This window comes from Uloborus diversus, chromosome 8, assembly GCF_026930045.1.
Source record: "Uloborus diversus isolate 005 chromosome 8, Udiv.v.3.1, whole genome shotgun sequence".
In the NCBI taxonomy this organism is placed as follows: domain Eukaryota; kingdom Metazoa; phylum Arthropoda; class Arachnida; order Araneae; family Uloboridae; genus Uloborus; species Uloborus diversus.
The window spans coordinates 113,532,617-113,557,645 of NC_072738.1; the positions used below are offsets into that span (position 1 = coordinate 113,532,617).

The following is a 25,029-nucleotide window of genomic DNA, read 5'->3' on the forward strand; positions in this document are numbered from 1 at the left end:
TTTATTGACTTAAGCCCGGAAATATATATATTTTTAGTTCATTGTTTCCATTCATTACAAATTGTCTGTGTCATGTATTTTCGTCAAAAGATCTGACACCATATTTGGAAGACCTTGACAAGTAAATTAAAGTTCCACAAGACCGAATGTTTTGAAATATGCGGGCATCATAAATCATCTGAGTCGTGCTGTTTCGTTTTTGGTGTCTGTCGCATCGTTCAAGAAGTAAGTTTTGCAAATCGTGTTTCTTTTAATTTGACGTAAGTAAAAGAAAATACATACATACATTCTTACGTGATAGGAAAGTTTTTCATTGTTTTATTCGAGCTTCATCATTTTGGAACTGTCTTTATTTTAGCTGTTTAGAATTCCTTTAGTTTACAATATTCTAATATTATTTCCGCTTTACAATAGTAAGCAATGAGATAAGTGAGGCGACTTGAAAATTTCTAGGCATTAAATGTACTAGAAAGGTAGGTAGTTTTTTTTTTTTTTTTTTTGGCATTTAAACCTTGAAACATTTTAATTTTTTCACTGCAGAAATGCCATTTAATAAAATCAGCTGCTTTATAAAATCAGATGTCCTCAGAACAAATATGTGATTTTAATAAGCGGCGAGCATTTTATTTAATAAAAATTGCTTTCGTATTTCTTCGGGAAAAAAAAGTTAGTTCGTGAAAGAATCAAAACCGAAATCCTTGCTTCTAACTAAAATTTTGCTAGGTAGAATTATTTTTTTCTTGAAAAAAGCACCAATATAATAATTATACCAAAATAATAATAGTAATTCATTGAATGTTGTTGATTTTTTTTATCCAATATTTCATAGAACAGCTATCTTTTATATGCAAATATGTTGTTTTTAATAATGTTTTATCACTTGGAATAGAATAAACAATCCAATCGAACTTGTATCCCATATAGTAGATAATCTAACGCTTGAATATTCTTCGCCTTAACACAATAATCCTTTCTAAAATTTATGCTCTATTTGATCCGTAAAATATAACAGCGCGCTTCTTACGGCTGTACAAAATATACATTTCTATATATTTTTCCTGTTGCTGTATATTTTACTTACTTCACTGGTTCAGATAGTAAATAAGAAAAATCTCACTACATATGCATTCCGGTTTGAATTTACTTAACAAAAAGCGCAATTTATTTCTAAGAAATCCTCATATTATATTTCCTTTATTTCTACGTTGCTATTCAATTTTTCTACGTCCGCCATTGTCGTCTAAGCGAATATCCATGCAAAAATCTCCTGCCCCACTCTTATTCGTGCTGTAATGCGAAAGGCTGGTGAATAAAATTATCCAAAACTACCTTTTTATTTTCTTAATACTTTAGTATGTTTCGGAGGTATCTGTGTTTCGAGTTTCTATCCATTTGGGTTACTGGGGGAAACGGAAAAAAAAAATCATTCTCCATGCTGATATCTTATGTATGTGCATAAGATAGTGGGGCTTTTGCACCTAGCTATTGCCGCACCACCACATTGAAAATCAGGGGAAGGGTTTTACTCAATCAAAAGCCTGTTACTTCTGCTGTATTTGTTTGCAGCCTGGAGTTTTCGTCTCGTTATTTTTATTTTATTTTACTTGTGCTGATTTTCCTACACTCTAGTTTTTATTCCTTTATTTTCTTTTGAGTCTTTGTGTGATTTTTTTTCTTTTTTCAACAGAGATATATTTAAAGGAATTGAACCCAGCGCAGAACATCTGCCCTCTGTCTTCAGGGGTGCTCCAAACCTCAATTTGGGAAAATTTTCAATTGCCGAATGAAACTTCAAATTTTACCGAATGACGAAATGAGTTTTCACTCATAGATTCCTGCCTCTAATGAAAAGATTAAAGCATCGTTATAAATAAAATGCAATTTTTGTAGTGAAAAAAAAAACTTATTTTTTTTTTTTTTTTTTTTTTTTTAAATGCTGTCTCCGAATTTACCGAATCTTCCGACAAAATTGCCGAGCAAGGAATTACTTTTAACTTTTATTGACTTTTTTTTTGGAAGGTCACAGTGACTTCCCGTCGGGGCGCCCCTGTCTGCTTTCTCCTCTTCGGAATTAAAAAATATTGTATATGTTGTTACCATGATGTGCAAAGATTTTACTCAATTAAGTGCCTTTACAAAATCACAGCAATATAATATTCCATTTTTAAAGTCAATGTAAATTTAACTCATTTGTTTCAAATGAAACCTTTGAGTTTTTTAATATTACAGTGAAACTTCGTTTTTACGTTCTCAAGGGACTGGCTTAATAAGCTTAAAATACGGGAAATAAATAGAAAGCAAAAATCCAAAAAAAAAAAAAAAACGAAAATTAATAGGTGACTTTTTTAAAAGGATAAAAGAACATTATTGTACAATGTGCACTCCATTTTAAATCATTATAACACATTTATTGTGAATTCGGACGTTAGGGTTGAAAATAGTTCGTAATAGTGGATTGTTTTTTAGTCGTTAAGATAAAAATGCAATATCTTCTAGGGTTGAAATCCTTTGCAAGTTTTTTCTTGGTCATTATGAGAAAGAAAACTTTTAAATGCAATATTGAAAGACGGGGCGGGCTGTTTCCGGTTCTTCTTGTTCATACTTCATTGGCGAACGATAAGTCCGTAAGGTCAGCTACGAATGGAGCAGTAGCATTTCTGTATTCGTAGATTAACTTTCAACAGCATGGATTAGCTTTTAAAAAAGCACAAAAGGAAACATTTTGCTATTTTAGAACTTTTTTTTTGCTTCCCATGAAAAACGTAAAATGTGGGAAATTCATTAATAATAAAATTTTTATTCTGGTCAAATTAACATTGTTAGTGTACGGAAGAACTTGGACCTGATGAGAAAAACGTGAGATGGAGGAAAACGTTGATTCGATGAACGTAAAATCGGGGTTTCACTGCAGTTTGCACTTCATTCTTCAGTGAAGTCATATTCACTTATAACCGTTTGATTTCCCTATTGTCAACTGATATTGTACTTTCAAAAAAATAATAATAAAATGGATTTGTTTTATAATTTTGTTGTATTTATTCTTTTTAATCGAATGTACACTATTAACGCGATAATTAGTATAAAAATTAGTTATAAGTAAAGTACGTACTCTCAATTCTCTTGAGAGTAATTTATACGAACGTTTCATATTTATTTTTGCTCTCGGTCTAAGATCATCATAAATTTGATATTCCACCGTTGTATTGCTCTCTTTCTACCTTTTACCCTCTTTACCTTTTATAGTAATCCTTTTGAAACTTTTGCTTGTTAATATGCAATGCTAGCATTCTTCCGTTCTATAATTCTCCTCACGTTTGTTCTACATTTTTATGTCCAAAAAAAAAGAAAAGAAAAGAGAAGACTGCCATGTTCATTTGTTGGACTGGAAAACGCCGCTTTCCTTTGTTAATCTTACTACTAATATATATGCGAAAGTTTGTTTGTATGGATGTATGGATGTTTGTTACTCTTTCACGCAAAAACTACTGAATGGATTTTGATGAAACTTTACAATAATATAGCTTATGCATCAGACATAGGGTAGTTTTCGTCCCATTATGGGGGGCAAAACCACCTTAGGGGGGGCAATAAAACACAATTTTCGTATAAATTTCTCTAATATGTGTATGAAAAAATACTTGCACATATTAATATTATATGTCCATCGAAAGCTCTGATTTTTTTGCTGAAGATGGCGCCTGTTCGAAATTCCTAAGTAGAATGAAAAACGAGTTATGAGCTTTTTAGTTGCTTGTTCGAAGGCTTTCCTTAACTCAATACAATATTTAGTGTATCATCTCAACTCCCTGTCGATAGCAACTATTGTATTGTTGACTATCTTTGCTTTTCGTGACTGTTCAATTGCTAAGGCATTTGGCATTTTTTTCAACTGTCGCTGTTTTTGAAGCTAAAGACTACGTAGTACTGTGTTTCTCGGTTTTCACCATGTAACCAAATATCGCCATATTTCTTTAATATTTCTTTTTTTTTTTAATTTGTTAACATGTAAAATAATTCGCCAACTAATTCGCAAATTCAAAAACAGCGCAAAAACTTCCATTACTTTGTCTTTGCACACAATTTCAAACAATTGCCAAATTTTTACTGTTTATTGGAAACATTTCGGGTAGCATCATTGTTGACCCTATTTTGGGACGATTTCTACGGTAAGAAGTTATATACATTATACAATAATTTAGATTGCCGGTGTATCGCTGGATATTATGCATTTGATGGAGATCGGGATTATAAGGGAACTGTTTCACTTTATTTAAGAATAGTTGACCTCACTCGAATTGGATTTTTTGGGAATTGCCCAAACTGACTTCTTTACAACTCCTGAACGTTTTCGTGATTTATTTTTTGTGATTTTTGGGTGTCTTCTCAGTTTTGCCGACTTTTCATTTACTCCCCTTCCCCCTAATTTTCAGTTTTAATCATACCTTTTGATACATTTAAGGGGGCAGACAATTTGAAATGTTGGCGAAACTAGAGACAAGCAATTTTTTGGTAACTATTTGACCTCTGCCTGTAATGACCATTAACTTAAATCAATTGAAAAAAACTACATCAACGTGAGCGAAGCCGCGGGGAAAAGCTAGTTTATTACATATATAATGCAGTTTCTTTACAATTTATCAATTTTTCTCTCGTATACATCTATTAGAGCGAATATCGCCATCCGGCCCGACGAGAACCTTTTTGCATCAACTTTTTTGAGCAATCACGAATCGCTTATTATCCTTTATCACTTGACCAAAGTTGATGTTGCTCTGATTTTTCAGCATCCATTGCAACGGTTGTTTTTAATATTTATTTCGAGAGCGAAATTTCCGTCGTCATATTGCAAATACTTAGGGTTCTAGAACATATTCTGAACGAATTTTACAGGTCAGGTTTATGCTTTTACACGTCGGTTCTGATTTTTACGCACTTCGAAATCCGATTGCATCTGCTTCGATAAAACTCGTTCGTTTTTCTTAACTATGTTTTTCTATCGTTTGGAAATTAATAATGTTGTGTTTAGTATTATTTTTAACTCTGTATGTGCTATTGTGTAGTCGAGAACCCGTACCCTTCCAATTTTACCTAGCTCATTCGAAAATTTTAAGTCATTTGGTTCAGGAGACTCATAAAAATTATTATTAGTTTTCACCAGTGTCCTAAATTCATGAAGATTTTAGAAAATAAAAATTAGTCTAAAGATGTAGTTAAGGACGTTTAGGACGACGTTAGAATATAGAAATCAGGTAGTTTTCATTGGTAAAAGTCCGAAAATATTGCAAATTACAAATTCTGAATTTTTTTCAATTCTTATTGCTTATCTCAAAATTTTGGCTATCATATCAGCTAAGTTAATTATTAAGTAAGTTTAATTTAAAACTTTTTTTCTTATTATTTATTTGTATTTATTTATGAAGAATTTAATTTTAGTAATGAATAAACTGTTAGTAGTCACAGATTTTTTTTAGAAGCCTGTTAGCTTTTTGAGGAATTAAATGTCAGATTCTTTATTTGTTTTTAAAATAAAATATTTGTTTGAAAAGTTTTCAAAGGAAAAAAAATAAACCACTTGAATGATTCACACAAGTAGCTCTTTAAATTATTATTGCCACAAATTTTAAGATTCTTTTACTTTGGAAAATAATTTTGCAATAATTGTTTTCAATATGCTTTGTGGCTGAAAGATTATTGTGTCTCATATTGATTTTTCGAATTTTTTTTTAGAATTTTGGTTTCATTCAGAGTGTTACATACTTGAAATTTTTGTATGATTTACTTTAAACCGAAAAAATAGTCCCAAGTTTTAGATTTATAAATGTATACCCTTGGTAGCCAAATATGAAACTTAAAACTCTGTTTCATAGTACTAGTCATCGTTGCATTAATTGTTTTTTAGTTGCATTAGCAGCTCAGCTCATTGCATTTTATTTTAATACGAATTTTTAGAAACATATGTACAAAGCTAAAATCAGATGGTTGAGATTTTATTTTCACGATACACTAATTTAGATATTCTTTTTTTTTTCTGGAAAAATTGCATTTTGTGTGTCATGGAAAATTACCAGCAGAAGTCATGGAAAGTCATGGATTCCAAAACTTTCTAAATGTAGCAGATACCCTGTAAAAACACTTACAAAATTTATTATTGAGAGGGGGGGAGTATAGGAGCATCGGCCTTACTTTTCCCTACGCTATTCATTGATGGTTAATGTAGCACTTTACCAGATTATCGTTACCATGGAAACCAGACGTCTGATTTAGTGCAATATTCTCGTTTTACTATTTAATAGCAGAGAAGGCTGCGAACGTGGAGCAATTAAGGAAGTGAATGAATAATTAGTCTACTATTTTGGGATTGGGAAGGATAATAGATTTTGTAGTCTATTAAGAAATTTATCTCAATGTTTTTAAGACAAAAAATGCAACTAGAATATTTAAACCATTAATTCGTTAAAATATAGTGTGAAAACGTTTGTAAATAACGCAAATTTTACCAGGTTTTTTGGAAAGATTTTCGGTGAAGTTTAAATGTTGTGTCATGAGAATTGATATTTATTGTAATACACGAAAATAGCCCGTCATAATATGACGGGAGAAAATTGCTTCTACATTTGAACGAAGCAATTGCCTGTTTCGTGATATTTTTTGATAGTTGAAATTTTAACCCTAACAACAGTGGATTAACCCTAAACTCCAGTAGGTAGCGTTCATTGTTGACCCCTTTTTTGTTTCTTCATTCCCCTAAAATGATTATCTTACTAGCAAAGTAGTTAAGTTACCGGACTGAGTTCAGCCTTGTCCGCAATAACACCTTTCCCTGCATGTTGAACATTACCAAAACATGTTATCAAATTATCATGCCGTGGCGTGAGTTTCATTATTGATGACGTCAGGAGCGTTACTCGATCTACTCGATCATTGGCTATTTTATATATGAGGATGCTATTAGTTTTGAAAAAATATGTATTTTTTTTAATTCTTGTTATGTATTTTTTCTAATTATATTAAAAAAAAAAACAATTATTGACTGTGTGTTTTATGTGTTGTTTATTAAATGTGTTCCTTTTTTGTATTGCAGGTTTATCCATCTAAGGATATTACAAATATTGTGGAATCAAGTCGCTATTTCAAAATTGATAATTGGTGCAAGCCAGGGCAGAAAAAATGCAAAGCTAGTCACTGGGTGAAGCCATATCGATGCCTTCGTAAGTTTGCCTGAGCTTCTTTTCACCCTCAAAATTATTTAGTTGCAATGTAAATGTTGTACTGTATTGAAATTCTCTCTTTTGCCCCTCCCCCTTCCACTTTTTAAGGTTCACTTATTTATTTTATTTTTCAGTTTAGGAACCAATAGAAATTATTTAAAAAAAACGAAATCTCAAAAATTTCAGAACATAATTATTTATTTTACTTTGTGTATCTGTTTACGAAACATTATTTAGCACAAGCAGCAAGTTTATGTATTCATTGTTTAGATATTAGTAAATCAATTGTTTTACTTAAACAAGCCATACTTGTTTAATGAAATGATTACCAAGTGTTTGTGACAACTCAAAATACTTTGGGGTAAATAATGTAAGTTAAATTCATGTCAAAGTTTTTCTTCAGGGAAAGTTATTGTGTACAAAATCCATCAAAATCTTAAGAAAAACGTGAGTTAAGTTGTTGGATTTACATCAATTAAAACGTGTTTTTTTTTTTTTTTTTGCACCCCCCCCCCCCCCCCCCCCGCACTTTTTAGTCTCAGTTGCATCCTCTGATCTAAAGTAGGTAATGCTTTTAGTGCTTTCAGAAGGTGGTTTAAAAATTTGAAATTTTGTGAGTTGTTAAACAGTTAAGTAGGTTTTAGTTGTTTTGTGAAAATGCAGTTATATACAGTGCCCAATTCAAAAAATTTTGACAGTAGACCCGTCACATCTGCAGGGGCCCCTTGAATTGTGTAATTGAAGAAAGTGCTGTATAGTTACAAATCACACATCTTTTTCTCATTATGCATGACTGGTGCAGTATCAGGTTGTAAACATGTGGTCACTCAGGCCAAATACAAATAGCAGCTATTTCGCACGAGTCACAACTTCAACGATATTGAAAATAAATTTCGGGTATAAGTGCATAGCTTGTTAAGATTAAAACTAGGGGGACTTTTACGCTAAATTAGATAAGACTGCATGATTAAATTAAGCGGCAAAATAAGTTTTGAGTGTGAAAGGGATCTTCAAAACGCAAGTAGAGATTTCTTGAATTAAACCCTAAAATTTAGTGTTCGAAAATCCAGCAGGACCTTAAAGTTGAAGATTGAAATTACAACCTTTTTAAATCAAAAATGAAAAAAAAAAAAAAAAACACTCACACAATTTTTAGGTTTAAAAAGAAAATATTTTAAAAGAGGTAATATAATTTTCTTTTCTCTTATAAGTGATGATAAGATAAAATATTACTTCCAGCAGGTAAAAAATTGGAAAATTCAGAAAAAAATCGGGCGCGTTTCACCGAGTTTTTTGAGAAATAAACATTAAAAAGAAGGAAAATCAATAAACATGTTTCAAAAATGATCGGACTAATACAATTTCCATGCTCGTGTATGAAAAGGTTTCGTCTTTGCAATCGCGATCGTTATCGCAGGGATTTTTCCACCGACATTCTAATCACTGAAAAATCTTGTTTTGAGGGGTATTTAAATATTTTGATGAAAATTCTGGAGATATTTAGTTCATTAGAGAACTTGGGACAAAGCATAAAATTTCGAAAGTATTTCGACCGAATCTGTAGAGTTGACGGTTATGTAAGTGCAATTGTTTTTGATAATGTCTCTGAATTCATTAAACAAACATTCCTTTCCTTTTTCTTGAAAATATTGGTCAATAACTTTTGGGGCCTCAAAGCCAAGCTTCATTAGGATGAAATAGATTACATTTATAGCAAGATAGAGGAAATATCGACCCAATTAATTACCGTATTTTCGGGAGTATGCGCCACACCTGACGTAAGTGCCGCATCGTTATATATGTTTAAGAAATTAAAAAATCACCGTATGCGCCGCACCCGAAGTTAATCAATTTGAAAGCAAAATTGTGTTTTTTTAGTTGTTTTCAATTTAAACCAGAAACATAGTATGCCCTACACCCGTTGTATCCGCTGCATCGGCTTTTTCCGATTTTTTAACTTTTTTACTTTCAAGCGTCACTCATGGCCAAAAATACGCTATGTGTCATTGATGTAGTAACTGGAATTAAGTTTTAAAAATATTATTTTTTTTAAATGTAAAACTGGTCAATGATCTGTCAGAGTCCGTTTTCGCGAATTTTGTTAATATTTGGTTTTGGGAGTCAAAATTATGCCCGTATATTTTTTACTTTTTTTGTTGTTTCTAACCATCTTTGTTTTCATTTTTATTTTTTCAAAATAAACTAATATTTTTACTGAAATTGATTCAATTTATTGCAAATTTCATTATGATACTCACTGCAATCAGGGAGGTAGAAGGGAGGAGATAAATCTTTCCAATTTAGAAGTAGCAACATTTGTTCACTTTTTCCAGAGGGCGCTGTCTTTGAACAGCTTCCATCAATCGCAGCAGATCAATGTAAATGATGCTAAGTTTCTCATTTTTTTAGAGGCAGCTATTAAAGCAGAAAAAAGAAAGAAACTTCTGGAAATTGGTTGTAATAAGGAGCTAATATAGTGGATGATGTACTGCTCTCATCTACAGGAAGTTAGAGCAGTATTTTGATGGATAAATTCATTTTATGTTTCATTACCAACTTGCCGAATTCGTCTGCTATTAATATGGCGCTGTGCAATATTTTATTTATTACGAGTTGGAATTTTTCTATTCCTGTAAATAATTGACAGATGGAGAATGTAGTAGAATTAATTACGTAAATACTTTTTTTAATTAGTTGTAAATTTCGTGACATATTTCAAGAACTAATTAAAGTGAAATAATTTTTTGCTTTCAGGACTTTTAACAGATAAAAATAAATGTTAATGTTTTATGTACTGAACTTCAAGCTGATATTGATTACAAGTACAAATACAAAAGTGACGACCAGCAACAGACATGGTACAGAGAGACGTATAAGCAATGGTTTACTACATATGTATTCCGCACTTTGACATGACTTTACTGTTTATTCTCTTTCCTACTAATAACTCAATTTGCTTCTTTTTTGTCCTTGCAGAGGGCCAGTTTCAGAGTGATGCGCTCCTGGTGCCTGAGCACTGCTTGTTTGACCACATTCACAACCAGAGCATCTGCCAGACTTTTGATGAGTGGAACAACACTGCAGCACACAGTTGTCTTGACCGAACCATGCAGCTCAGGAGTTTTGCTATGTTGCTCCCTTGCGGGGTTGATCTCTTCTCTGGGGTGGAATTTGTCTGCTGCCCTAAAAATGGTGGGTTTTCGGCATACATGGGCGTTGCCACTTGGGGGGGGGGGTTCTGAGGGGTCCGGACCCTCTCAGTAATTGAGACGTGGATCCCCTTAATAGTTGGGATTTGGGAAGGCAAAATCCAATGTCTCAGGAAAACTTCTTACTACACTGCTCAAAACAATTAGACAAGCACATGGTTTTAATGAAATTACGCAAAGATGTATACCAATAAGTAAAATAACATGAATCGTCCATAATTTAAAGCCTATCAGGAAACGGAAAAAGAAAACTTTACATGAAAACCAAAGTTCATGACGTCAAAAACAAGGAAAAGGAGATAAGTGCTGAAATTGGGATGTTGCCGAAACGTCTGTTTTATTATCGTTAACTGTAAAATTCTATTGCGCAGGTTTTTTTTTTTTTTTTTTTTTGTGACAAGGTTACTTGAGAATGTCTCAGCAACGTGATTTACCAGAATCCATGGCATGGCGTGTTAAAGGCAGGCTGGAATCCGGGCGAAAACAACGATGTGGCACGGACACTGTTGAAGTCGTCATAAGTGTTGTTGCAAGGCTGTGGAATCAATTCCAAAAAACAGGAAATGTTAGACATCGACCAGGGCAAGCTCGGCCACTCGCCACTACAGCAGCTGATGACCGGTATATATTGTTAACAGCCCTTCGAAACAGAACAGAGAATGCTACGCAGCTGCAAAGACAGTTGTTCTTGGCAACAGGGTGAAGGGTTTCCAGCCAGACAGTACGTAATCGACTTCATGAGGGAGGGCTCTATGCACATAGGCCAATGGTCTGCATTCCGTTGACCCCACGCCACCGTGTGGCACGAAGAAGATGGGCTGCTGAACATCAAGAATGTGGGAGCAACATGATTGGAGCCAAGTGCTGCTTACAGACGAGTCCAGATTCAGTCTGGAGTGGACACCCGATGTGTTCCGGTATGAAGGGACAAGGAAGCTCAAAATAACCCCGCATTCGTTCGTGAAAGATTACAATACACACGAGCTGGTTGGATGGTATGGGGTGGAATCAGCATAGGCGGACGTACGGACCTGCATATCATTTAGAATGGCATTTTGACGGGCCAAAAGTATGCAAACAAGATAATGCGACCTCATGTCCTCCATTACGCTGGAGCCATTGGAGATTCCTTTGTTTTCCAGGATGATATTGCCCGACCACATAGAGCTCGTCCGGTGGAAAACATTCTTGAAGCTGAAACAAAATACAGCGTATGGAATGGCCAGCGTGCTCTACTGACCTGAATTAAATTGAGCATGTTTGGGAATGCATTGCTACTCGACCAAGGCAGCCTGTTACTGTCTGAGACTTGGAGATTGCACTACTTGAGGAGTGGAAAAGTATTCCCTAAAGTCAGATCGATAACTTCATCGCATCCATGGCAAATAGGTGTGCAGCAGTCTTAGCTGTTCGAGGAGACCGCACACCCTATTAAAACTCATGCATTAAGTCTAAACAGTACTTTTTTTTTATCATTTGTATGTAACCAAATTGTTGCCCTAAACAATATTTTCATGTTTTTTTCATATTTTCAAAGAATTAAAGCTTAACTCCAAATTATTTTACGTCTTTTTTCTGTATTAAACATTGATACGCGTGTACTTTCCATTGTATGCTAATACATGGCTGCCTCGCACGGTTTTCTTCACTTTTTTGCTTGCTCCCCTAATTGTTTTGAGCAGTGTCATTTAAGTTCAAACGAGCTGATGTGTGCATCACATGACTTCCTTTTACTCCAATTTAATTATAATGGTGCCTTGGAGTAAGCGAAGAAACACTTTAAATATTTTTACTCCAAGTTTGTTGCGAACTGAAGCAGAAGAACATTTTATGCCGATCAATTTTCCCAATATTGGACATTTAATATGATTCAATGGTTAACTCTCTAAATATCGCCAATAGTGAGCTAAATGAAACCAGATTTTAAAAAATAAACCAACGCCAAGTTGACAAAAAAACTTCCCAATCAAAAGCTTGGTGATACATTGCCAAGTGTTTGCCAAATTATAACACCACTTGAGTTTGCATTGAAATTAACAATGATTTCCCCCTAAAAAGGTGCAAAAGACCCCTTTTGGAATATTCGAATGCAACCGAAAAGGGAGGTGCACAACTAGACCCCACTAGGAGTCTACGTACCAAATTTCAACTTTCTAGGACATACCACTTTTTAGTAATGCGAGATACATACGCACATACATATGTACATATGGACGTCACGAGTAAAGTCGTGTAATTAATTCGGGGATCGTCAAAATTGATATTTCGGGTGTCTATACGTTCTTAGGCATAAATATATATATATATATATATATAATATATATATATATATAATATATATATATATATATATCCACGAGTGGTCTGGTTGAAAAAGAACTCAATATTCATTCGAGGGCGAGCAAAATGAAAATTAAGGCCGATTTTTGGGTGAACATTTTTCCGTGAATACAATGTTTCCTTTACTTCATAAAAGGAAGTAAAAAGACTATTGCACAATTACAAACACATAATTTATTATGTGAAATGAAATTGCAAAATGTTTAAATTTCTTTTTTAATTTCAAAAGAAAAACTTTCTACATTTTGGTGTGAAGTAGCAAGTTTTTAAATCATGATATTACTTACCAAGTTTGATCCTTCATACTTTTTTTTTCTTTTCTTTTAATTAAAAACTATATTAAGTTCGGCAGTTTCACCTTCAGCTTTAAAACAAGAACTTCAACCTGGTATTAATATGTGCTATGTGAAACAGGGAAATGATTTCACATGAATTCTTGCATTAATATTGTCTGAAGAATTTGACTGCGTATTGAGCTTTGCATAATATTCCAAATAAGCTTTGTTCGGTTACTATATTTGAAAGTTGTAAAGATTAAAATCCTATTTAACACAAAATGGAAGAAAAGAATGGATGGCCAATTGCAATTGATATCTATTAGTTTCTTGTTTACATTTAGTTATTATTACCTGATTAATTTATTAATTTTTGTTATTATTTTATTTATTTATTTTGAAATTATACCGCTTTATGTACCACTATCCACTTACAATAAGGAGGAAAAATATTTACGGCAAAGCAATGCATCTCTTATTTGGAAAGAATTGCACCATGCATTTTTTATTGTAAACAAGAATGATTTTGCAAAATTTTATGGATCTTAATCGGGTCAAACACTAAAAATAAAATCTTTCAGTTAACATATTTTTCAATTTAGTTATTTGTTTAACCGTTTTTGTGCTGTATTAAAATGTTCTTCAGATTTTTGAATCATCCTGTATTGTAAATCAGTGTCTCAGAAGGTTAATTTTAGTGTTAAAACAATCGAATTGTTTTTTTTCCTTATTATTTTGAATGATTTTGTTCAGAAAATAATTTTTTTTATGTATCTTGATTACTAAGATTATTTCTTTTCTCTTCATTAGAAAAAGATGTGGGCGTTGTAAATGATGATAATCGCAAAGGTGATAATGGGCATTGACTCGGAAGATAGCTCAAATGAGGATGAAGATTATGATGATGATTACTATGATGATGAAGATTATGATGATGATGACGATGATGATGAAGAGAATTCTCAGTCTTCAACTACTAGCACAACAACAACTACCACCACTACCACAACAACAACCACAACAACTGAAAGACCTGTCGATTATTACTACAGCCACTTTGACAAAAAATCATGAACATGAGTTCTTTAAATTAGCTCAAAAATCCCTGGAAGAAAGCCACAGGGAACGTGTTACTAAAGTAAGCTTTATTTTTTAAATTAATTTTCTAATCAACTCTCTCTACTACGCCGTGTTATTAATGTCACCTTTCAGTTACAACAACCAATGCATCTAATCTTAGTTGCTGTCCCACAGTTGTAATGTTATTTTAATATTCAATTCGTTTAGAACATCCAAATTGAACTGCTCATTCCAATGTAACGTCTAAAATTAAGTTTCAACTTTTTTGCAGTCCTCAAAACTGTTGGAGAACTAATATTTATCAATCTTATGTTTCTAAAGGTAAAATATTTTGATTAAAAAGTTATTGAGTCATAGGGTCAAAGAAATGATGAAAACCACACGCAAGCAATAACCATTGAGTTAATATTTTTTTTTGAAAAAGTTGAAAATCATCTTAAATAAAAAAGAAAGACGCTTATACTATCTTTCAAAAATTAATAAAACTTTCCTCCTGAGGATTTTAAAAATCTCAGCTCTTATGGCTGAGGTTTTGATTTTCTGTTTTTTAATCCTTTTTCTTGATTTTTTCTGAATTTTTGGTGTAAACATTTATGTTACTATAATAAAATTAAGGGTAAGAGAAATATTTTAAGCTTCAATACTGCACATAAGCTTTAATATGAAATTAATAATGTAGAAAAACGTTTAGTTGCTCAAGTATTTTAAGAAATTGTTTTGACGCTGACTTGTTTCTTCTCTTTTGCTTCTTTTCTTACATATATATATATCTAGAGGAAATATTTTACATCATTCTCTCGGAGTATGTAAAGTTTTACTTTTTACTTTGTATGAAAAAAAACTAATGCTAAATCAAAGTGCACAATCTTCAGCTATCTCAAAATGATTGAAAAATTTTTTTTTTTTTTAATGAGCAAAATACTTCAGCAAAAAAGAAAAAGAAGTGAAGCAGATCAGATCATTTGTGGTCAAAAGAATTATCAATACATGGAATAAAATTAAAAGTATTTCATTACAAAAGAAAGTGCTCCAGCCTAGCATTTATACATGCATGACATCACTTGCAGTGGCGGCACGAGAGCAAAAGTAAACGTCGGCGATGCAGTTTTGCGAGGCCCCTTTTAATCATAAAATATTGTGAGACAAATAATTGAATTCATAGAATTAGTTTTTGTACTAACTATTGGCACTTAGGGTTCCCAATTCACTTAATTGCTGGGACAAAAACATTTCGTGATTAGTAGCACAGTCAAAAAGAAGTTTTTTTCGGTGGTGGGGGGGGGGGGGGGGGGGGAGCCGGCACTTTGACTGTGGAAAAAATTACCTGATAGAAAGGGGGGTCTGGGGGTTCTCCCTCGGAAAGATTTCGAAATTTGTAGTTTAAAAACGCCATTTTGGGCTTTCTTTGCTGATGTTAAGGTAAAAAAGGTACAGGGGGGTCTCGGTGGAAATTTCTAGAAATTGAAGCCTTAAAAATGCAATTATAGGCCATATATATTGACTTTAGGGTCAGAGACTGTCCCAGATCGATTCAATTTCCTGCAAATTCTCGAAATTGAAGTTTCAAAAACGGAATTTTAGACAAACTTTGAAGATTATACCGGAAGGAAGGGAGATCCCTCGAAAATTTTTGAAAATTATGGTCCTAAAAACTTAGGAATATTTTATGTTCAGGAGCCATTCCACTTGAACTTTCTGTTAATGAAGTTTAAAAAGCCTAATTGCTTATGATATAAAAGAAAGGCGATATGGGGGACCCTTGCCCGAATATTTTCTGAAATTCAATCCTTAAAAATGCGATTGTATTGCCATATTTTGTAATATTACGCTCGGTAATTTTTGAAATTCAAGCTAAAAAAACGCAATTTTAAGCGATTTTCGACGGTGTTGAGCATTTGGGAGCTTTAAGCTGGAAATATCGCGAAGTTTAAGATCTGGAAACAAAATTTCAGTTGCTACACAATGCTTTCGGTGTGTGTGTGTGTGTGTGTGGAGGGGGAAGAGTTCGGAGGAGCAGCATTTTGGATATTTTCGTACTTTTAGATGAACTTAAGAAACAAAAGAAAAAAGAAAAGAACTGAAAAGAAGAGAAAAAAGAAAGGGGGGGATAGAGTTAGCTGATCAATTAGCTGTTGCCAATGAATATTTTTAATTCAGGCCCCCGACAGAATTGGACCAAACATTTGCTAAGGCTGACTCTGTGCAGTCTCTCCTACACGCACTATTTTGATTACTTTTGCGTCTGTTATATTTAATGAGAGCTTCAATCGAAAACATGGAAATATCTTAAAACTTCTGAGAATTTACTTCTGAGAATTTTGCGAGGCCCTATCTGCGCGAGGCCGTCGGCAGTTGCCGACGTCGCCGACGCCTAGCGCCGCCACTGATCACTTGTGCATATAAATCGTACATATACTTTGTCACCAAAGATGGGTGAAGAGGGAGTGCTTTTTCTGAAGGCATGAAATTGTTCAAAACCAATTAAATGAATTAATTAATTAAACATAATCTAAAGCAGAAACTGGTTTTGTGACAAATTAAGGGTGTCAATAAGACCTTCCCTGCTTTCAATTTCAGGCTTCTCATATTCAGATAAAATAATGCAACATTTCTGTCAAATTCTGTCTTCTGAATAAGTGGTAAGAGAAGAACAATTAAACTATTTTTAATATCAATACTTTTTTTCTGTGCTAATTCTCAAAATTTGTGTTTTGCAAAATTGCTTGAAAATTATTTGTGAATTCAGTGCTAAAAAGTGCATAATAATTCATAAAAATAAAAGAGTGCCACCTTTTTCAAGTAAGTACAGTGAAACCTCTCCGGAGGCGACCACTCTCCGTTCCTGAAAAAAGTGGTCGTTAATGGAGGTTGGTCGCTCTTAGAGGTCATTAGGTCATTTTTTAACATGCAAAGGTAATATAGCACCTATGGAAATTATTCATATTCTTCCTGCAGGGTAATCAAAAGCAATAGAATGAGAACGTTTTAAACAAAGAAACTTCTTTTTTTTTTTTTTTTTGAAATTTTTAATGTAAAACATAATTTTTACATTATTTTTTACATTTAAACACTATTTAGTAGCGTTAAAATATGTAAAGAGATTTGCCTGCTTCAGGCTTTTAGTTTCCTCTGAAACAACTTTAGATTCTAACTTAGCTTTTAGCTGTAAAAATAAATTATTAATGTCCTCATCATTAGTGCAATCTGAGTGCAACATAAGATTATCTATCTCTGTTAGAGTTTGTTGAGCTGACAGCCTTGGTCGTACAGCATCCGTCAACCCCGCGTTTTCATCACCTTCATTAAATGTATAACATCAATACGTTTCTCGAGCGTGAGATCAACTCGCTTTTTCGACATTTTTACTGCGATGTTGATCGAATGCAGATCCAATGCAACACTGAAACCAATACTTTAGCTATTCGAATGAGCTGTAGATTTTGTTCACTCTAATGACCTAGGATTGGACCGTTCCAACACCCCTCTACCGTTGTAATCAAGAAATTCCAAGAAGCCATCCTTTAGAGAACTTATATTCTTATCACCCTTCCTCAATGATAGGGGATGCACGCCTGACTTGACTGGTGCAACCTTTTAACTTCCCAAGGGTCCGAAAAACTACGCCCTCCTTTTTATGACATTTTTGAGGTTTAGAACAGTGTTTGAAACCACAGGGAGAATAGATTTTGATCCTTTATTCTGGTTTCTTTCCACTTCTGTTAACAAGAGAAGACTGATATGTGTGTAAACTAAATGTTCTATTACTTTTCATTTTATTGTCTCTCTTTTCTGGTTTCTAAACGAAAAATTCCTAGCATTTGTTACAGCTGATGTTTATGATATGCCCGGTCGTTGTGAGAGGTTTCGATGGTCTTTCCCAGAGGTATTTTAACATTAGGTATATACGGGGGAAAATTGGTGTCATGGAAAATTGGTCGTTAATAGAGGTGGTCGCTGTATAGAGGTGGTCGTTCATAGAGGTTTCACTGTATAATGCTTTTCTTAAACAGTGGCAATTTTTTATTTACCTGTGTTGTGTGTGTGTGTGTGTTTTATTTTAATTAAAACTAAAATATTTAATTGAATTTTCTGTACTGTTCTGTAGGTTATGAAAGAATGGAGTGAACTAGAAGAAAGGTATCAAGAAATGAAAGTCAAAGACCCCAAAGCAGCCGAAGACTTTAGGAAAAAGATGAGTGCTGTGAGTAAATTCATGCTTTAATTGACTGCCAATTTTTGAAAAAATATAATGAACTTGCAAATACAATAGTCTCAGACTTGATTTTCAATAACCCATATTGTTACAGAAAACTCTGCAATATTTTGGCTTGACGAAAAAACAATGCACAAGAAATCAAATGCTATGAGCACCCCGATGCAAGGGCACCCACATGAGGGGGCAAGTGGGGGCTGACGCCCCCCCCCCCCCATAGAAATGAGAACTTCCTTGCTTTAAGTACTTTTTTCTTTGCAAAAAAGTTTAAAAAATTCTTCTCCAGCCATCAATGAATAAGTTATTAAAAGATGTCAAATTTTAATAACTCTAATTTGTACTGAAATTGGTTTCCATGAGGAAAATATCCTGCTCAACCATCGGGAAAATATCTGAGCTCCCCCCTTAAAATTTTGCATATGGGTGCCCATGGCCCGCATGGGAGTTCACTAGAAGTCATTGTGACCTCTCAAATATATTCTCCTTCGGCAAAATTTGTCTGAGCGATTCGAGCGAACTTGGAGACAGCATTGAAAAAATTGTAGTTTTTCAAGAAATGTGACAGTTATACTTAATGTCTTTCTCCTGTTTATATTTCTGTGCCTCAGAGCTAGATTAGCGTAAGTCACACTATTGCTGCTTTGCAGGAGAGCGAAAAAACTTTTGTCTGGTGCATACAAAAGATGGGAGATGCCACTCTTTTTTGCTGTTAAAATAATTGTAAAGGAATTTCTTTTACCAAATTACTTTGTGATGACGTGATGCGGAATAAGATTCTACATGTAAAGAGCTGTAATAAAATAACAATTGCCTTTTTTTCAACTTACATTAGTCTGGCTCTGAGATACAGATTTTATCATTCGGTAAAATTTAGGGTTTTATTTGGCAAATTGAAAATTTCCCCCTCCCAAAACTTTTAAGTTCAGGACGCCTGCCTGTTGCACCTGTTACTAATATTGCGGCGTTTTCAAACTTGGCCACTCTTCGGTCCATGTTTGGCCAAGTTTTTTGAGGGACTGTTGTATTACACTTAGGTCACTTTTTAGATTTTAAGACAATCAAGGGGGGGGGGGGTAGAGGTGTTGCCAAACTTTTTTATTCAAGGGCTCATAGTATGTTTTTAGAGATTAAGCGGGCCAATTTTCATGGTCAATTTGTGCCTTTTTTTTGCTTTTTTGTTCTTTTTTTTTGTCCAATATATGAATTTTGAAAAGTTTTTAACAAATTGGAATTTTTTTACATTTTAAACTAAAATTAAAAAAAAATCTTTTTACCCCCCCCCCCCCCCCCCCCCAGGTATGGAAGCAATAATTACAGGCCAAAAATATGTTTAATATTGCACTTAGAATGCAGATTTTAAATATACTTTTCATGTGGTTATTTTCTATGACCTATGGAATTTCTATTACATTGTAATAAGAATATGAATGTTTATCAATTTTCTTTTTTTCCTTTTGAGACCCAAATTAAATTTGAAAACCCAAAAAAATTTTTTTGCCTCTGAAGTTACTGTCAGAGATGTTATAAAACATCTAATTGTACACATAATTTAAGTGCTAGTACGAGTAGAACTCAGCTCTATTGTTGCTTTAAAAAGAAAAATTAATTGATTATAGTTAATTTAATTTGACCCATGTTTTACAGCGATTCCAGAAAACTGTTGAAGCTTTGGAAGAGGGAAGGGTCAGCTGCCAAGCGACAAATGTCAGCCATGCACCAGCAACGAATCATGTCTATCATCAATATGAGAAAAAAAGCTGCAATGGATTGTTACACAGCTGCATTGGATCAGACAAATCCAAAGGTTAAATCTAAAGCTTATTTTTTACTTCAAAATTTTGTTATTTACTCATGCATCTCATTTAGGAAATGTAATCAGCAGACATTCCAACTCTCTGGTTTTTTGCCCACTTCTCCCAGTTTTACACTTAAGTATCAATTTCTCCGGTGTTTCTGCAATTTTTTTTATTTTCATTTAATCGTAACTTATTGAGATTTTCATTTAAAGGAAAATTGTTTTTATAATCCTGATTGAAGGCCACTGCCAATAGCTTCTGGACCTTTCCAAGATCCGATTGCACCACTGTTCTGTACAGTATATCATATGCATGAAGGAAAAAGGCTTAGGCAATTTCAGCGTATGACATGGGATTGGGTGGAAATCTTTTAGTTTCTGGTCCTGTCCTTTTTCTGATTATTTCCTGAATTCTACACTGTGCAATACCTATTGAGCAAAAATTCAAAAGTATTTATGGCAACCCTTGCTTTTAGCGCCCCCCCCCCCCCCCTCTAACGCTAGACAAATTGCATTTGAAGTAGCTTATTGTTCTACTCGAAATATACTGCGGTACAAAATTCTTTAGTGACTTTTTTTTTCAGTATATATATAATTTTTTTTACAACTTGCATTACATATTTTTTCCAACTTCTAAACACAATTAAAATTGTAGCTTAGGTGACATAAGTGTCTTAGGGCTAATAACACTAATATAAATTGTTTTTTTTTCTCTTTCTTTTTGGTGTAAATTAATGTTTGATAAAGCTCCTGTCGTTTGCATGCTACTTTTATAAGAAATTTTTTAGAACTTAATTTTATATTAGTTATTAATTTTTTTTAATTAGTATGTTTTGAACTAAAAATGTTTGATAAAACCATATTTTTTCCTCAAATACCATCGTTTAAAATCTCCCGTTTTCTCCCTTTAATCTTTGACCCAATCTCCTGTTTTTTCATTTCATAAGGTTGGCAGGTCTGAATCAGCCAAACAAAGGCCTAAAATTTTCAATTGAGAAAACCCTTCGTAGGAATTTTCTTTTTTTACCAACATATCCTCGCCTCAGAGCAACACCAAGACATCTAATCCCAGGAATACCACTAAGACATCCTACCGTTGCTCTGAGACGACTATATGCTGATATCCAATATATTTTAGAGTTACAAGGGACCTCTTATGCTAGGCAAGAAATTTGTGGTCGTGTAAGAAAACTTAAACTGCAAGTTTGTTTTAAATATTACTGGATTTGTCTTTATATAAGAAATACACTTCTTTGACTTCTTTACTATGCATAGCATATAGACACATTTGAGCTCGCTTATTGGAATGAGGCTTAAAAGAAAGTCCTGTTTCATGTAATAAATTTTCAATGTACCAAACCATTGTAGTTTGTCAGTTTGATCCTGGATAATGGAATATTCTGCTCATTAGAAATTTTTTAATGGCAAATTGGCTACTCCAATTAGCTGGCTCGACTTTGTGAATAAAAATTTTAACTATAGATCACTTGAACCATGGCAGAAATGTGACTCAGCAAATGCTTGCCAATTTACGAAAATCAAGATTCAAAAACAGATTGGATATTTTCCAACTAATCATGCTTTTGTTCAATATTACTAAAATCATCAAGTAACTACATCTGATGTTTCAAAAGGGGAAAAGAAAGTCTCATAAATTGCTAAACATGTTAGGAAATAAATTTTCCCTGTTAATTTTAATATTTTTATTTATTTATTTATTTATAATTCTGACCTATACTTGCTTGCAACTTAAGTTGACTATGACGTCACAACGCGCGGAAGAAAAAGGAGTTAACAGATAAATCGTCACACTTACTAGCGAATAAGAATAGGTCGTTACCCGTCTATCAGCTGTTATTGGCGCGCTTTTGATTCAAATGGATAAAATGCTCCGCGCTGCTTTGCTCGTAAAATTGAAAATATTTAACGATTGACAGAAAGTATGACAAAAAAATGTTACATATGCGTGGGTTTAACTAATTAATCTGATTTCTGAAGCAAAGAGCGTAATTTCACTCGAATATCGGACAAGGCGCTAGGAACTATTTCGTTTGCTTGGCCGCAGCTCATTTCTCCATTGTCAAGTAAGCTTGCAGTTGAGTATAGTGAACAGCATATTTCAGTAAATATTGCTTTAACATAGTCATATGTGTATATATTGTCACCTCAGAGCAACAGTAAGATATCTAATCACAGGAATAACACTAAGATATCTTACTGTTGCTCTGAGGTGAGGATATGCACAAGTTGTTTTTCTTTCACTGTTAAAGAACAGATTTTGTTTCCTCTTTAAATACTTGATCAACTTTTCCTTGAATTGAGAATTATGAATAATTATAGACTAAGAAGATAGAAAAATGCCTGGAAAAACTTTTGAGAGCATTGGAAAAAGATCGCCGCCACACATTGAACCACTATCGCCACTTGCTCAACTCCAATTTGAAGCAAGCCCTTAAAGAAAAAGAGACTACCTTGGAGCATTTGGATAGCTTAAACAAGATAGCCAATCAAAGTCTTGCTATGTTGGACAGAGTACCAAATGTGGCTGAGAAAATCAGAAGTAGAATGGGTATGCATTTTTTGACATTTTAAATTAATTTGTTGCCAAACACCAGTTGGAAATGCATCTAGTTTTCTATTTATGTTCAAATTTTGTACAAAGAGGCTGCAAAACATGTAATGTTAATGTAAATACAGTTAGCTCTCTGTTTAACGACTTTCAAGGGACCACAAAAATCGTCCTTAAGTAGAAAGCGCCCTTAAATAGAATGCTTTTAACGCTATAGTGGACCATCTGGGACCATGAAAAGCCTTCTTTAAATAGAGAAAGTCGTTAAATAGAGCGTTGTTAAACAGAGAGCCTACTGTAAATAATGTTTTTCTCTCTTTTGTAACATCCTTTTTTCAAGCTGTATGATACCTTTTTTTTAAAAAAAATAAACCCAAAGCATGTAAAATAGAAGAACTGTAATCATATTTCAGAAAAAATAAGAGTTCACAATTGAAAAAGCTGACAGTTTTTATTGCTTACTGTTATTGAAATTTTCAGGGATAAGATTCTCTTATTATTATTATTTTTTTAACTTACCTTCCTTAAATTTTAAGAAATATTCTGATTTTTAATCATTTAAAAAATTGTCAACTTTTGCTCTCCCTTGTTTTTCTGTTCTTAATAAATCCTATTGTTGAAAGGAATCCTTTGGAAAAACAGATACATTTATAAAATGTTGAACTATTAGTTATATGTTTTGGAAATAATGTATGGCTTCAGAAATATTCTACAGCATTAAAAAAAAAAAAAAAAAAATGCTCTGTTAAGCGTTGCACCTGATTGGTAAAGTTTTGATCCCCCCTCCCCACCCTTTTGCGTGAAAGAGGAAAATCTAAACACAATTTTCCTTTCTATTGTTCTCTTTTTCTTCTAATAATTTGAGCTTTGAACTATTTACTTTCAAAGTATTTGATTATTTCCAACTCTCTGAAAAATCTTCAGGATATATTGTATAAAATGGAACCAATTATAGCATGCACATAACCCGCTTTAATTATTACATTGAATCAATTATTACATTTACATAAATTAATTCAAACTCGACCCAGGGGAGGTTTATGGAGTTGATGACACCCCTTGAGAACAATATTATCCGTTCATTATTATTACATGTGATCACAATTTAATAATTGCATGCAAAATTACTATTACAAATTGTTTTCAAATACTTCATGAATAAAATGTGTTTGTCATAATCTATTTAATTCAGTAGTTATTTGTTTAAGTAAATGCTTGAAAGAAAACTTCCTTCTATTACTTCTGAATATAATCAAGTTCAGCCCCTACTATGCCTTCTTCCAGCCGATTTGGTGTTTTTTTATGCACCCAAACACATTTCCAAAAAATTCCGTACCCAAAACTTGATATTTTTTGGCATGACACCCCCCCCCCATCAAATTTTTAATCTGTATTTGCCCCCGACTCCGGAATTAACATTTTCTTCATCAAATATCTATCTATATTTTTAAATCTTATTTACTTATTTTTTCTGCTGTATTCAACATTAGGGCAATCTATATAACAGACGTATCAATTGTTGCTCTAAACACCCTGTGAAAACCCCAAATATATTAGATCTTTGTTTCTGTGCATGAACTTTATGAAGAATATAGAGTCTACTTCTACATAATGTGCTATTAAATTTTAAATATAGGTAGAAACAATATTAAAATGATATTTTATGCTCAATAATGTTCATATCTTATAAGATAATTTATTTATTTGTTATACTTCCAATTCTCTGAGAAATTTGATCTCAATTTAAGAACAAGACATTTGGAAATTTTGAGGTACCAATACAAATGTGACGACCACCCACAGGCTTTTGGCCCAGCTACGCTGGTCCTGGTCAGTTTAATCTCAATTGATGATCAATGGCCCTTTTAAAGCTGTTAAAGCCCTTTGCTCATTACAGTTTCTTCCAGTAAACTATTCCAAGTGCCCACAACCCTACTAAAATAGTAATTTTTTCAAATTTCCAGGTTAGCCTGAGATTTGAATAGCTCAAAACAATGACCCCTCGTCCTGCTTTCTATGCAAAATCTAAACCCACTAACATCTTTCATTTTGCTAAATTTAAGCAACTGAATCAGGTCTTCTCCGACTCTCTTCTGCTCCAGACTATACTTATTAAGACTTTTTAGTCTGACATCATAATCTAAATCTGAAAGTCCCCTGACTAGGCTAGTAGCCTTTTTTTGAACGTTTTAAAATGTAGAAATATATTTTTCTTGAGTTAAGGAGACCAAAACTGAACAGCATACTCCAAATGAGGTCTTGCCAAACTATATAAAGGCAGAAGTACCTTATAAGATTTGTTTGAAAGCAAGTAATGTTTATGCAGAATAAATTGTATTT

The 25,029-nt window shown here is 33.3% G+C and overlaps 1 protein-coding gene across 1 annotated transcript in view; it reads left to right on the forward strand.

Moving 5' to 3' along the window:
• Nucleotides 1-25,029, forward strand: part of LOC129227668 (amyloid-beta-like protein) — a 277,873-nt gene that overhangs the window by 245,353 nt on the left and 7,491 nt on the right. The window contains 9 exon segments of the mRNA XM_054862259.1: nt 7,082-7,208; nt 10,185-10,400; nt 13,843-13,889; nt 13,891-14,100; nt 14,102-14,170; nt 18,218-18,313; nt 19,970-20,002; nt 20,004-20,129; nt 22,461-22,689. Of these exon segments, the coding sequence (XP_054718234.1) occupies nt 7,082-7,208; nt 10,185-10,400; nt 13,843-13,889; nt 13,891-14,100; nt 14,102-14,170; nt 18,218-18,313; nt 19,970-20,002; nt 20,004-20,129; nt 22,461-22,689 (1,153 nt within the window).